This window comes from Phallusia mammillata, chromosome 2 (assembly GCF_965637545.1).
Source record: "Phallusia mammillata chromosome 2, kaPhaMamm4.hap1.1, whole genome shotgun sequence".
In the NCBI taxonomy this organism is placed as follows: domain Eukaryota; kingdom Metazoa; phylum Chordata; class Ascidiacea; order Phlebobranchia; family Ascidiidae; genus Phallusia; species Phallusia mammillata.
Window position 1 is genome coordinate 30,996,791 of NC_137253.1, and position 15,359 is coordinate 31,012,149.

At 35.2% G+C, this 15,359-nt stretch overlaps 2 protein-coding genes across 2 annotated transcripts; both read right to left on the minus strand.

Moving 5' to 3' along the window:
• Positions 1–356: 356 nt before the first annotated feature.
• Positions 357–5,633, minus strand: LOC145213489 (uncharacterized). The gene is made up of 6 exons (XM_080081783.1): positions 5,578–5,633; positions 4,801–4,879; positions 3,355–3,840; positions 2,862–2,941; positions 2,239–2,311; positions 357–1,897 (listed from the first exon to the last, which is right to left on the minus strand). Exons 3-6 carry the CDS (start codon positions 3,631–3,633, stop codon positions 1,874–1,876), a joined length of 456 nt encoding a protein of 151 aa, XP_079937909.1. The 5' UTR covers positions 3,634–3,840; positions 4,801–4,879; positions 5,578–5,633; the 3' UTR covers positions 357–1,873.
• A 6,240-nt stretch (positions 5,634–11,873) lies between these two features.
• On the minus strand, positions 11,874–14,044 carry LOC145214880 (uncharacterized). The gene is made up of 3 exons (XM_080083492.1): positions 13,894–14,044; positions 12,957–13,475; positions 11,874–12,499 (listed from the first exon to the last, which is right to left on the minus strand). Exons 1-3 carry the CDS (start codon positions 13,942–13,944, stop codon positions 12,428–12,430), a joined length of 642 nt encoding a protein of 213 aa, XP_079939618.1. The 5' UTR covers positions 13,945–14,044; the 3' UTR covers positions 11,874–12,427.
• Between the last annotated feature and the right edge of the window lie 1,315 nt (positions 14,045–15,359).

Below are 15,359 nucleotides of genomic sequence, written 5' to 3' on the forward strand. Positions count from 1 at the left end.
GACAATTCTAATCTACAAGTTACGCAGGTGATTAAATTAAAACCTAATTAATATTTTTGCAACAGTCACTTAGGGACTATTATAAACAGCAACGCACAAATGATTCTCAAACCGTATACCTGTCAGAATACCATTGGCTGCTTGCTTTTGTCAGGAACAACCTCACTTCCACGTTTGTGATGTGTTTTTTATACGAATTCTGATGCGGATAATATTCCACGTACTTTGCAGTCATTTATATGTACAAACGATCTACGTCTCTCGTCTATGCTGCACATAATTCATTATTTGTCTGATTTTGTTTCAAATTGAAACAACCTATAATGTACACAATTTACAATTTAACCAGAAACAAACAAGCCAGTATATTTTTTGACAGTATTGCTTTCAAAACGTCAAGTTTTACACATATATTGTCTATTTTGTGTCTGGTAAACAACCTATTGATTTAAACAAACTGGCTCTTTATTACTATTACTGATGTTCAATGAAGGGAATTTTTTATAGTGAAGGCACATATCTAAGTTTAAAAATCTAGGTGTATTTTTCTAAGAAGCGAAACAAAAGTATATTTTTTGCAAGCTACCACTGTACCGTTTATACGTTGATTTTGGGGGCACGAAAAATACAAATGCTCAGTGCTATTAAATGGCTACATGAATTCCTGTTTACATCATATTAATATAACATTTGCAAAAAGTACATACTGAAGATACATACAAGAAACATGGTTCTATAAAACACATACAGATGACAATACAACCAATAAAACAACCACACAAACTGTTATACCTTGTTGTCATACATTTTATGTGGTGAAGCTTTATTACTAAAACTATCTCTTTTTAGAAGAATTAAGTATAAAATCATGATCTATTTGAGTAATTTAATAGATTATTTTCTATCAAATATCAAATAAAAGTACACAAAAAACGCTTGAATTTTACAAAGTTTTTTTCATTTTTGTTGAATGGTTATCCATCATTGCTTGTGTGATTGTGTATTATTGCCTCACCTCCAATCTGAAAATGTACAAACAAATAGTTATACTTGCAGATGCACAAAACTTTGTGGTACATTAATAATGTGGTTTTGGTGATAAATACTGAAGTTACGTACCAGACCTTCATATTGTTAACCATTTTAGCACATGAAATTGAGCTGTTACAAAAAAGGTTGTGGGATCTAATCCCACCTAGACCTTTCTGCTTTTCTGCAAACCTAAAGTCCTTTCCTAAAGTGGATAAAACAACAAACCGACTGTTCATTACTTACCATTAATTAATGAAAAAAAAAACTTACCATTAATTAAAACTGTATTAATACAGTCAATTACCTGAAAAAGAGTTATCAAAATGTCCAAAAAATATTGCATTTCTGTCATATGTTGATGAGCACAAATGATTGAGTTGTTTTATTACAAGAATGAAATGTGCTAGCAAAAATTTTTAAATCTACAAGCGGAAACAAATACTAAAGTAAATCTACAAAGCGGAACAAATACAAACAAACAGGCATGTCTAAAGTGGAATGTTTGACCTGCTGACATTTTCAATACAGGGACAAATTTAAGCTATCATTTGGTTTTATGAGATGCAATCAAAACAGTAGATATGGAGGCATTTTAAGATAAGCAAACTTTGGTCAATGTTTTAATTGTTCTTGTAAATCATGTAGTTGCATAGGCAAATATTATTATTATTATATAATGTACAATACAGTGCATTTTTTACCTAGAAAACAATAACTTAGATCATAAAGAGTATTTACAACATGATGAGTAAGTATATACATGATAGATAGTCTACAGGTATATGAAAAGCTCCTTGTACAGCGAAATGATCAAGATATGCTTGATCTGTAAGTTCGAAAATCAGCACAAATCAATCTCTTCATCCTGTTGACAACAATTTATTTTATGTTAGTTGATATCAAATGCAATGACTAGGGTTAAAGTATCTGGATAACGTTCAACAGTTTAACCAAGGGTTTTTTTTGCTTAAGTTTTTTTTCTTTCCAAAATCCAAATATTTTTGGGTCTGTTAACCGGATAACAACATATTATTGTGTTTTATCCATTATTGTGAAATTTTAAAAATGATTACCTGTTTATCCCAATTTAACTTTATTTGCAACTTGTATTACCTTTTCCCTTATATGGGCAAAGTCTACCAAAGAATTAAAACAGTATATCAGTAGGAAACACAAATAAAATATCAAATTGTTGGGAAAACTTACTTTAAATGGCGATTCAGCTTGTGTTGTGGTGTCAGATTCTGGTGCTTCATTTTGGCTTGAACAGCGAGCTAGTCTACAAAGTATATCATTTTGTCATCAACATATACTTGTTGTTAGTTATTTAACCAACATCTATTTCTATTATTGGTATACTTAGAATTAGTGGCTCTATAATGACTTTTGATGCACTATCGATAAAAAATTTTTGAAAAACTTTATATAAAAGTTTAACTAAGATGAATACATCCCTACTGAGATTAGCCCTGAAGGCAAAGGTGCTTGTGATCAGCGGGTTTAGCATGTGTAGCTCAGTTTTCAGAGCATTAGTTTCAGAAAGACTTCTGTTGTGGGTTTTGATCCCACCACAGGTTAGATTTTTCTAATCTGTGCCTTGCCATAGAGAAATGTTTGAAAGATCGGCTTGATTTGGTATAACACTTTCAATTGGCCTGGTATACTATGATTTATAAAAGTTTAATTGTCATTTTATGGCATAAAAAAACTGTATCAGATTAGGCTTAGTCTGTATTTCCTCTGCATAGCTATGGTACATGATAATGAATTAGAAAAACACATGTCAGGAAATGATAATACAGTGTCAATTGTTTGCACAACTTACATACCCGGGAGAAGCTGGTGAAATGCTTGTATGCGATGTAGTTGGTTCATTGGCACTAGTTGTGTCTGACTGCGTTCTTGAAAGCTGAAAAAATAGTTTTTCTTATGTTAGCTAAAAAAAACATTGAGTATGAAGTAAAAAGTTTTTTTGTCAAAAATAAAGTTTAAGTAGAAGTGGATGACTACAACTTTTGTTGATAGATGTATGAAGTTATGCACTGTGAGTTTTGACCCTGGTTCACTTATGAAGCCCTAAAGCACACAAAATTTGTGTAATTTAAGTAACTGAAAAAGTCAAAGCTTTGCTGCTTGCACGCATGGTCTACAAAACAGGCCAAATGTTTTGTTAGTTAGTTACAGTGACTTTTAACTTAACACAACAATTTTTTTAGTGTTTAATATCACTAGAATCTTGGCCCACTTTAGACTACTTAATGCCTGGATATTAGCTGAAGATGCAACGTTGATGGTGTAGTTGTTCACAATTTTAGTTTGTACCTGTGCTGTTTCGTCGATTGGTTGGCCAATCCCTCCTATGTTTCTTTCTGGGTCATTTATGTTGCTATGATCTTCTGCATTTGGTAGTGGGTAATTATTACACTGCAAAATGACTGCCACCTGATTTAGAAAATCGCTGTTTTCTACAAGAGGTTTTCTGTTTTTTACAATTTCTGGAAGTGGAATCTCAAGATTGTTTGGTTTAAGTATTGCCACATTTTCTTTGTCAGTAATGATAGCTTCGTACAGAGCCATATCTAAGAAAGATTTTAAAACCATATCGTTTTGTGAGTTTTCAGTTATAATCCACCAGATAAACGTATGCTGTTCTATGAATTTGGTAGCCTGCGGTATTATGGTCAATCCAGGAATGGTGGTCTCATGATACAAATTAATTTCTAGATTAAATTTTTTTGGTATGCGTTTCTTCACTCGTTTCGCAATGTCAACATCTTTCTGATGGTAAAATATTCCCACAGTTGCATCCTGTTAATAAAAGTGGAATAATGTAAACAATCTGTTCCGGCATTTTTATCAGATATCAACAACAAACAATCTGCCTTCTATCCCAAAGGGAAAACGTAATTAAATAACCCACATACTCTTTTTTTAAGACCGCAATCTCGTGGCAATAAAACAAACGTAGGCCCCTAAATATTTTCGCTTTTCTGCTATAATAAGTACGTACACGTTTACAGTTTCCAAGATCATACGTGTTACGTTAATGTAAAAAGTAGTGATGCGGGGTTACGTTTTGCCGAAAATTTTCGGCCGAATACGCTGTTTTTCGATGTTTCGGTTTCGGCCCGAACTTTTTTATAAATTCTGCCGAAACCGAACTTTTTGATTTTTCTTTTTGACTATCATTTTTACCAATACGAAACGTCATAAATTAACTAATTGTTGCATCTATAAAACACGAGCCAAGTTGTTTGCAAACTATTACAAGTTTAGTAAAGCTTCCAGATGGTGAAAGTGTTTTTGATTTGTCATAATTAACTTCACTCGCATCATCGACACAAGGTTCGGTTGAAAACATCCATATAAACGGGAATTTTAGGTTCGGCCTGATTTGGCCTCGTGGCCGAATATTCGGTTTCGGCCCGAACCTTTTTAGGCGGGTTCCGTAAAATAAACCAAAGATATGTATTTGACATGCTAATGATTTGAGTAAACAAAACGATGAAAAGCGTGTCACTAAAACAGTGTTTATAGGTCTTCAAAAGGATGATGATTTCTTTTTTCGGTTTTAAAAAGTAGTTAACCTACTATCTAAAATGTGAAGGCTCTTTGTTTTTTCCGTCTATTATCAATGGAAACGAAATGTCAGGAGGGGTGTATCCAGTTAACACAAACAAAACCCGAATTATGTGTGGTAATTTCTGCCTCAACCAGGTGGGGCGCTCACAGTATTTGCCCATCTTTAAAAACATATCCTAAACTTACGTTGAATGGCGATTCACTTTCAACTGATGGTGTGGTGTCAGTCTCTGTTGCTTTATTTTGGCTTGAAGTATCAGCTAGTCTACGAAGTATGTTTTTGTTAGCAGTTTCTTTGTAAGCATACTTGTTGAAGTTATTTAACCAAAATTTGTATTATTGTTACGCTTAGAACTGGTAGCTCTAAAAACTGCTTAGAAGTGAAAAGTTGGTATGACTTTAGACGCACTACCGATAAAAGTTTAGTTGCGTTATATGACATTAAAAACTATGCACAAGCGTTTCGTCCACCAGGTTGCATATTTAACAAATTTGTCGTTCAACTGGTGTAAAGCTAAACAAAATACTAGTTGTTGTTTGGAGAACTTGTATTTTTGCTAACGTTTTGCCCACCAGAGCGGTAGGGCTTCTTCAGAGCAATGAATGGTATATTGCGAGCACATCAGCGAAAATGCACAAGCGCAGCGGAATATAACGAAAAACAATTACACAAGAACAAAGGCTTTCCGTTAAGAGTTACAATATGACAGTGCATAACTAATGTCCGAAATTTGGTGAGTAAGTCGGAAGCAAAATGTCGCGGAAAACTGGGCTTAAGTTTTTGCTGATCGCAAAACAACAACTAGTATTTTGTTTAGCATTACACCAGTTGAACGACAAATTTGTTAAATTAAAAACTTTGTCAGATTAGACTTGGTCTGTATTTGAGACATGCTAATTAATTTGGAAAACACACATAAGAAGATAGTAATACAACGTCTATTTTCTGCACAACTTACATACCCGGCAGAAGCTGGTGACTTGCTTGTATGTGATGTGGTTGGTTCATTTGTGGCAGTTGTGTCTGACTGTATTGTCAAATGCTACAGAACAGTTTTCTCATTTTACAAAAAACATCTATTATGCAGTAGAAAGTCTTGTTACAAAATAAAAAAGTAAAGTTGATGACTAGGACATATTTTGGCTTTTTGTCGCTGTTTATGACCTTAGTATAGAAGTCATTACTACTCTTGCTCCGCATTTACTGTATTTTTTTAATCTAAAAGGCGGTACAAAATCGCGTAACTATGGGTCCCCTTCCCTGAAGAGGACATTGTTTTTGTCCGTATTTTTTTCTGTCTAACGCTGGTTTGTAATGCTCATTTGGTTAAGAAAGAGTGCTTCAAATTTATTTAAATTTGGACAGATGATAGTTATTAATCCAAATTTGATCTTCCAGAAGTTTGACCCCAAATGACCCAGAGGTTCACCCACAGGCCCCAAAAACATAAATTTTTTAAACGCTTGTTTGGTCAAGAAAGTGCCTCGTTTTTGTCTCGCGCTTGGTTTTCACCCAGACGCGAAAAAAAGTGATTGTCGTTTATAACCTACGACAGGGATGGCGAACCTTTTTAGTTGAATGGGTCAAACATGAGACCAAAATTCGGAAAGAAAACAAAGTGGGTCACATATATTTTGTTGTATGTCAATGTCAATGCTGAGAAGCTTGTGGCTGCATCTTTTCTGCAAGTCTTGCAATACTAGGTAGTTTTCAATTTAATATACACGCAGCAGTCATATCTGCGCTGAGACGATCCCAGGCACTTGATTTTATGAAATTCATGTGTGAAAACAAAGATTCGCATGAGTTTTTAAGTTGTACGTTTAAATAAACATATCTGTTGCCTCACAATTGACTCAACCATCTGTATTTTAAGACAATGGCAATCTGACAATAGGTTTAATTGTTGGTAGAGCTACTTACACTATAAGTCAAATGACAACCAAAAGTCGATTGGTTATATCTTCAAAAATGCTCGCGGTTAGGGCTATTAGGGTCGGTTAAGGTATTAGCACTTAAAATTCAATAAAATTAACCCCAAAAAGTAGTTACTAATGTTAAAATTTTAAAAACTTATTGCCCAACCCAATCCATTTATAGCCGCCAAATAAAAAATTCAGCTCTTTACGCCCCCTTGTGAAAAAAATCCCTCGAGGTCGTCATTTGAGTTATGGTGTTAGTAGCAGCTCTACCTTAATTGTTGTGTTGCTTTTTATTCTTGAAAGTCTGGTAACCATACCTATAGTAATCAGTATAAATTTTTGAAACAAGTGGGTCACTGGAATTCATGTGGTGGGTCACTCCGTGACCCACCACGCGGGTCAGTGGTTCGCCATCTCTGACCTACGATGTGATACGCAGTGTGGCCAGGTTGCGGTTTTGGCGCCGAATTGGGCTACTTTGGAAGTCGAGTTGCGCGCTTTCTTTTTTTTCATGAGTTGCGGGTTGCGCCTTTTTGGGCTGGTTTGTGAATGGCATTTTCTACCGACGAGTAATGATTGCATTATTATTGTGACGTAAGAGGACAAGAAAAAAATGCCCAAATGTCCTCTTTTTTAAGGAATTTCTAATTTGTCAAATACATATGTGAAAATTATGCCTTTGAAAGCAGCCAAATATACATCTTCAGCTTATTTTTTTAAAGATTACAGGTTTTACATTTTGAAAATGCAAGCTTATTTTAGTGTTGTGATGTGATAAACGTTAAACTTTATCCAAAAACTATTGTATACCATCTAATTTGTGAAGCATTTATTTTTTTGGGGGCCTTGAAGTATTTTTTTCGTGTTATTTTAACAATGTGTCCTCCTTTCTGGGGATGGAAATATGGTAGGCCTAGTATGTGCTGCTGTCCGGACCATATAAACGTCGCATTATTTTCTTTTCCCAGCAACCTAGCATCAGTTAAAATAATTTTAGCTGTTCCTTTTTAGCGAAGTAGGTGAAACAATATTGTGACGCAGTCAGTTTCAGCAAACCAGTGTTTTGTCTTATAACTTTGGGATTTTAAAAACGTCCACTGTAAGCGGGCCTGGACTCGATTTTTTTTTCAACGCTTGAATCAGACGCAAAAGTTCAATTTACCGAAATGAAATCTCGACACCAATGTGACAAAGTGTGAAGATCGTTTGTTTTTGTACTAAAGCTGCGTAAGCTACGTGTTGTTTCCACGTATAGGCTAGCCTATATTAAGATGTTACTTCAAAACGGTTTTTTAACAAACTAATAAACAATACCACTAACCTGTTCAAGAACCCTTCTGGATGTTTCTTGCTGAAAGCGCTGTTCTACCCACTCTCTTCGTTCATCTAAAAATTCTTTTTCAATCGAAATTTTTTCCTTTGAAACGATTTTAACTGATTTAATGTGGTCAATTCCTTGTTCATGTTTGTCACCATATAACTTGAGTCTTTCGGTAATTTCCTTTGCCAACAAATCTGTCTCGCAAGCCTCCTCCACCTTTTTTGCGACTGTAGGTGATTCGGCCAAAATTGTTAATCCAGGGGAACCGCGAGTAAAGGACGTAACATAAGCACCAGTTATTTCCCTAATCGTATCAGAGATCGCCTTCACGGTCTCCCCCATTTTGGTAATTTGGAAGTAAGTATTAACTCCCATTATCGCACCAATTCCAGGTGTTTTGGGTGAACTTCCATGTACTTCAATTCGAAAAATAGATGTATTAAGAACTTTTTCTGATATAATATCGGACATTTTGTAGCTTATTTCAATAACTGCAAGATAAATGGCACAAGTAAAATACTTTTTTTAATTTACAATCCAAGAAAAACAGTACAGGGAGACGGTAAAAAATCCCAGAAACAGCCGCTAGTGTGACATTTTTATGCTTTTAAAGGGCATGTCGAAGTACATAATAATAAGTTCAAAAATTCTTACTGATTAAATCACCGCTAGGACAAACGCAAAATTTTCTACAAACAAACTTTTTTTAAACCTGTGGTGGATTTAACTGCAGACTATCACTCTTTTGACTGCACATTAGCCTATAAGCTGTCCGTCAAACATCACGCAGAACGGCCCCGAAACTATCTAACTTAGCTTATCTGACAAAGTTTCCATCAGTTTAGGGCGATCCTATTGGTAAATATACCTTTCAAATCTTTCGAGCTGAACAGATGATCAAGCTGAGTCACTTGTGTTCGTGGCGTGTTTTAAACGTAAATAGCTGTGATACGCAAAATTAATTGGGGCATTTTTTTACAATTAGCAGGATTGACACCACTTGAGCAACCAAACTGATTTTGGAGTACCTGTATGGTTAAGTTTAATGTCTTAACCTTGGCAAGGTTACCACTGCTGGTGCGTAACCTAATCCGGGTGAGATAACGTCCATCGCTAACAAGACGCAAACGGTACCGCCTTTTTTTGTGGCACGTCAAATTGGGTATTGAGTTAAGAATTTCTTTCATCTGATAGCGTGGTTCTTCAAACAACTTTGTTTCTGTATTACAAAGGTGTGGACAAAAATCACATAAACTGTAGTTCCAAAGTCAAGCTGATATAACCACAGAACAGGTGTGTAGAGGACTTAAGCTGCACCATCATGCAATCTATGAATAGTTTTCCGTGTGGGCCCTGTGTCATTTCCGTCGCGTTCATTATGAGACAACCAAACTAGATCTAATGGAAAAGTTTGTAATGTCGACGTGATGCTGTAAACAATTTATGTTTAAACTAACATAATAAAAATGTGATTTAAAACCCAATGTTAAAATTAACATATGTTTACTTGTCGAAAAATGTTTAGTATTTTTAACATATTTTAAGTTATTACTTGTGAGTTTTTTCACTAATACATCGCTTTTTAAGCTTATTGTTTCTAGTATTACCACAATGTATAACCGAAGGTTGAATCATATTGATAAACATATTACGTGTTCGCCACAAAACACGCCTGCATACTGAGACAGGAACAGACATGGATGGCATGCTTCCGCCACCTGCTACACGTTTGCTTTGTTCTGTTATTGCAGTGCAGCACGCACTTGGCTGGAAAAAGGCTGTTTGATTTCTTAAAGCCAGTAATTATCAAACTGTGTGCCTTGACACACACAAAACTTTTATATGTAGGCCTACTTTTTTAAATGAAAACAAATATGTTGATGACTACAACCACTTGGGCTGCTCAAGTAGACTAACTGGCTATTTTATCCTAAGGTTTTCGAATTCATTTCTTACATTATTTTTGACTGTACAATGTTACATCTTGACAAAAGCCTAATCAAACCAGTTTAGGACATTGAAATTTTTACTTACAATACACAAAATTAACACTAAAACAAGCAATTTAGTGTGGAAAAAAACTTGCACAACTGCAGTAAAACTAAAATGTCATAATGTAAAAAACGCATAAAGACAAAGAATTTAGAATTGTCCCAAATGTCAAATATTTTGAAAGAGATATTACTACATTCTTTTTGTGCATTTGCAGACAATCCAATTTGTCTAGCGACGAAACAAGAACGACTGAAAGTCTGGACAACTAAGTCGAAACCCAGATTCCCCCCATAAAAAATTTGACACTCCACACCAGGGGTTAGCAACGGATTGTGGCCCGCGGGTTGCACACCCCTGGTTTAGTAGAACTTTTTTATTGTCATCTCAAGTTAGCTATTATGGCTCGCCTGAATGGGTCTAACTCAGTGGTTCTCAACCTTTTTTGCTATGCGACCCCCTTCAGAGATTTTCTAACACAACGCGACCCCTTTATACACGCACACAAGAAGTTTAACTACCAGAATGTGTTGATTGTGTTCATCACACATTTGCAATCTGACGTGGCTCCGATAGTTCGGCGTTTTGCTGTACTCAAGAAAACCCTTAAAATTGTGTTTGTGGCTCATTTTCACTAACCAATTCACTATTTCGTGTTTTTTATGTTAAGAAAAGCCAAAAACCACAATTATAGAAGTATAGGCTACAATCGCAAATATTGTTGCGCCCGTTCTAGGTCAAACAATCGTGTGAGTTACTATGCTAAACAGAAGTCACAGGGAAAGTTTTTATGCTACTGATAAAATCATTCCGAGTTGAGTTGCGTCTTCGCGACCCCCTCAAAAGTGCTTGGCGACCCCTTTGGGGGTCGCGACCCCCAGGTTGAGAAACACTGGTCTAACTGGATGAACGAACTTTCGTTGGTGCTTTTTGAAATTCGATCAGCGCTGAATAAATGCCTTTCAACCTCTTCCGCGAAGCTCGTGTATCGGATCTAACATTTAAACTTGGTGCTGAAGAGACACTCAAGAATTCAGACTACCATGCGTAAGTGTAAGCTAAAAGTGAGATTTGCAACCCAAAAAACGCCAATCATCGAGCTAACATAACCTTGCTTTTACAGATTAAAGGTGTGGAAATAAATAACAAAATCATATCAAAATCGAGCGGACATAACCTAGCTTTCGCAACACAAAGGTGTGGACAAAAATCACATAAACTGTCGTAAAAAAGTCGAGCTGATATAACAAAGCTACCACAGAACAAAGGTATGTAGAGGAATCAAGCACCATGCAATCTATGAATAGTATTCGGTAAGGGCCCTATGTCATTTCCGTCGTGTTCATTATGATGAGACAACCAAACTGGATCGAATGGATAAGTCTGTTTGCCAGCATTTAGTACCGGCCGACGTCAAGGTAAATGTTTAAACAGTTAAGGCTATGTCAAACTAACAGTAGTTTAAAATAAACATGAAGTAATCACGAAATAATAAAAATGTGATTTAAAACCCAATGATAAAAAATATGTTTATTTTGTCGACATGTGTTCAGTATTTTCAACATATTTTTATGTTATTACCTGTAAGTTCTTTGACGAATACATCGCTTTTTGTTTCTAGTATTACCATATCATGTATTACCAAATCCTGATCATATCGATAAACATATTACGTGTTCGCCACAAAACATGATTGCATATTAAGACAGGAACAGGTAAGGCATGCTTCCGCTACGTGCTATACGTTTGCTTTGTTCTGTTATTGCAGTGCAGCACGCACTTGGCTGGAAAAGGCTGTATGGATGTCCTAAAGCCAGTAATTCTCGAACTACGTGTGCCTTGACACACACAAAACTTTTATATGTAGGCTCACTTTTTTAAATAAAACAAATATGTTGATTACTACAACCACTTGGGCTGCTCAAGTAGACTAACTGGCTATTTTATAATAAGGTTTTTGAATTTATTTCTCAAGTTATTTTTGACTGTACAATGTTACATCTTGATAACAACCTAATCAAACCAGTTTAGGACATTGATATTTTTACTTACAATACACAAAATTAACAAGCAATTCAGTGTGGGAAAAAACTTTTTGTGCATTTTGCAGACAATCCAATTTGTCTAGCGACGAAACAAGAACGACTGAAAGTCTGGACAACTAAGTCGAAACCCAGATTCCCCCCATAAAAAATTTAACACTCCACACCAGGGGTTAGCAACCTCTGGCATGCAAGCCAAAGTTGGCATGTGAGGGGCCTTTTGTGACACGCCAACCGATTTGCATGTATAAATTGAAGTACTAAATAACCTGTTATATTACTTTTTATTTTGCCATTGTCTTAAAAACCAACTCACACATACGAAACACTCTGATTTCTGGTTACAGTTAAGATCACTTGGCAAAAACTACTATTACCCATAAAAATATTGGCACATAAAGCTAATAACAAATGAACACAACAAGTTAATTGGCATGCATCGCTTGAGAGGTTGCCGAATGCCGACCCCTGCTCTACACCTAACATTTCACAACATATCAAAGAGTACACAGTAAACGTAAAAAATCAAATATTATCAGATGTCAGTCTTTGTTGGAGGTTCTCCATCATTTGTAGTTTGAGTGTGTATTATTGTCTCACCTCCAATCTAATAATGGTACAAACAAATAGTTACAGTTTTAAGGCAGTGCATCTAATGCCTAAAGTAGGTAAAGTGATGTAGTTCCACAAGTTTAAATACAGTATTTAATTATTTTTCATGGAAAAAAATATTACCTATCATGCAGGTCTAGTGCTTTGTGTTACATATTTGGCCTTAACTTATTTTAATATTTGACTATAGTAATTCTCATTTGTAGGTGCAACAATACACAGTACAAAATAAACTGCATCCCTTTCATGTTAACTCATTCAGTTTGGGATCGCCAATGAGCGATAAACTACAATTTAGTGAATTACTGTCACAACTCTAAGTAAGTATGGGACCCCAAAATCACTAACATCAGTTCAGCACTAAACCAGTACAACTGGTTTGGCTATTTCCAATTTAGTAATAATATAAATAGCAACATTTTTTGCTATTTAGCAGTATTATAGGATCTTACCTGGACATTCTGTGCAGTGATGTGGTAAACAGGCTGAATTGGTTCATTGGTCTTCTGTGGCTCGGGTATGGTAACTTCACGCTTCACTGGCATTTTGGCATTGTTTTGTTTGCTTACAACATATTTCAGTGTGCTTTCAACTTGTTTAATAAAATTACTATTCTCTTTCAGTGGTTGTAAATGTCGAAGCAATTTTGGTGGTTCAATTTCAATACACTCCTCTGGTGCAACCATTGTAAAATGCTTCTTTCTGTCATGAATTGATTCATCCAATGACTTCACCACTTGAAAGTCTGAATATTCATCCGTCATGGATTTTTCAGTAGCGATCCACCATAAAGAATTGTGCTCATCAATGAAGTCAACACAATGTTGTGTCAAGGGTTTTCCACCTGGAATGCCTTCATCATACAGGTTAATGACCAGCTCAAAACTGTCAAGTGTGTTTTTCTTTATGCGCTCTGCTATCTTCTGATCATCTGAGTGGTAAAAAATTCCAATTGAAATTAACTTGTTTTCCTAACAAAAAATAAAAACAAAAAACAATGAGGTGAGATAACTACTTGGGTTATGTTGCATATTTTCAGGATCTTTGCTTATAAACAAAATCTCATTCTTAGTAAAGCAAAAAACTGCTACAATTGAGGGTCATTAATTCATGACTGCAGGATATTTCAAAGTGAAAAACAATGAATCAGTGCATTTTCTATTGGTTTAATCCCACTACTACATATTTTTGTTTTTCAGACACTGACGATGCTTATAAAAGCGAGTTGCATGTGTTTTATCAAACAACAAAATACAGCGCTGACTTGTTTTTCATTTTAACATTTCGTGCAATCTTTTTATAAAATGATTTACTGTAGCTAAACAATATTGTATTACCTTTATTTTATCATTTTGGTGGATACAAAACTTTAAAATACACTAAACTTACATGTTCTTTAGCAGGACTTGCAAATCCCAAAGCATCTGCAGCTATTGACATCTTATACGTAATATTTGCATCAATGATCAAAATTATTTATGAGCGGTTTATGTTAAAGTCCTGCTTGAAAAAGTCTCTGTTTCAAGTTTTACATGCAATTATCCAGAAAATATTTGTAAAAATATTAACCATGTTTACAAAATATTTAAGGAATATGACAGCCACAACGACAAATAAAAACTTAAATGTTTTTTTTTGTAATTTAACACTGTTTACGCAGCAGCTCGATAACTTCAACTCTGTTTTGTCACGTGACCAACAGTCAGTTCCCGTTTGGAATTATATTGTTTTGCTCCAACAGGTCATAAAGCAATGCCCCTTTTAAAAAAGAAGCATTTGTATTCGAATTAAACAAGTTAAAGCACACAGAAAAAGTCATAAGAAATATATCCTTTAGCAATTTTTAAACTTATTAGCTTCTCAACTGTGGGAAATTCCCTTAATCGAAAGTAAATTCCTGGCATCAACAAATATTGTCCATTTCATGTCGCTGATGCAGAATAACAACTAATTTGTACCCCGGCCCATCCCTTAACCAGTATATCGTTGTAAATTATATTTTAAAGAAGGTCGAACGGCCAAAAAAATTATGTAATATAGCATTTTTTGCAACAGTTTTTAACTAAGTTTCAGTTCAACAAACTGTACAAAACGCTTCACGAGGTGCATGTTTAGAGTGTGGCAAATTTTGAAGCGTTTTTGGAGTAAAACTTGTTTATAATAAGCGACAGACAAAGACACAAAAATAAAAAGTAACGTGAGACAAGTTTACATTCGTTGTGAACAAAAAAGCAATGCTTTAAAAATCAAAGGCGATTGGTGACGGCGATGTGTTGACCTTGAATTCGTCAAAGGATCACACCTGAAATTTCTAGCGTAACACGCAATAGGAAACGGTCCCCCAAATTTCTCCAGCGGTTTCCCAAAATTTGGACTTTGGGTTTTTTGGTATTTAAATGAAACATTTGCGGTCTCTTAAAACTACTTAGCGGTCACCCAAACCAAACCTTAAAAAAACCTAAAATGATTATACAAAAAACCAACAAAATAAAAATCTTCGTTTTTTTCTCTACCCCGCCCGCTGTTTTACTAACGCTTCAACCTGAAGGTAACACCTGCGGCCCTGCGCCCTGCTAAGCAAAATAAAAGCGTTTAAAATGTTAAATACAATCCCTGTGGAGTGCGAAGTGCAGTAATTGATGGATAAACGGAACGAACATAATGGCGGACACATATAATTTGCAGAACAGGGCAAATAACTAAACAGGAAAAAAATTCAAAAATGGAATGCTTTTGATCGGATTCTCACTAAAAATCAGAACATACTGCGTTAGGTAATTTGTTTGACAAACTAATTTAAAGCCACGTCTAAATGACCACTTTACCTTTCTTTTTAACGTGTGTTCAGTGTTGCC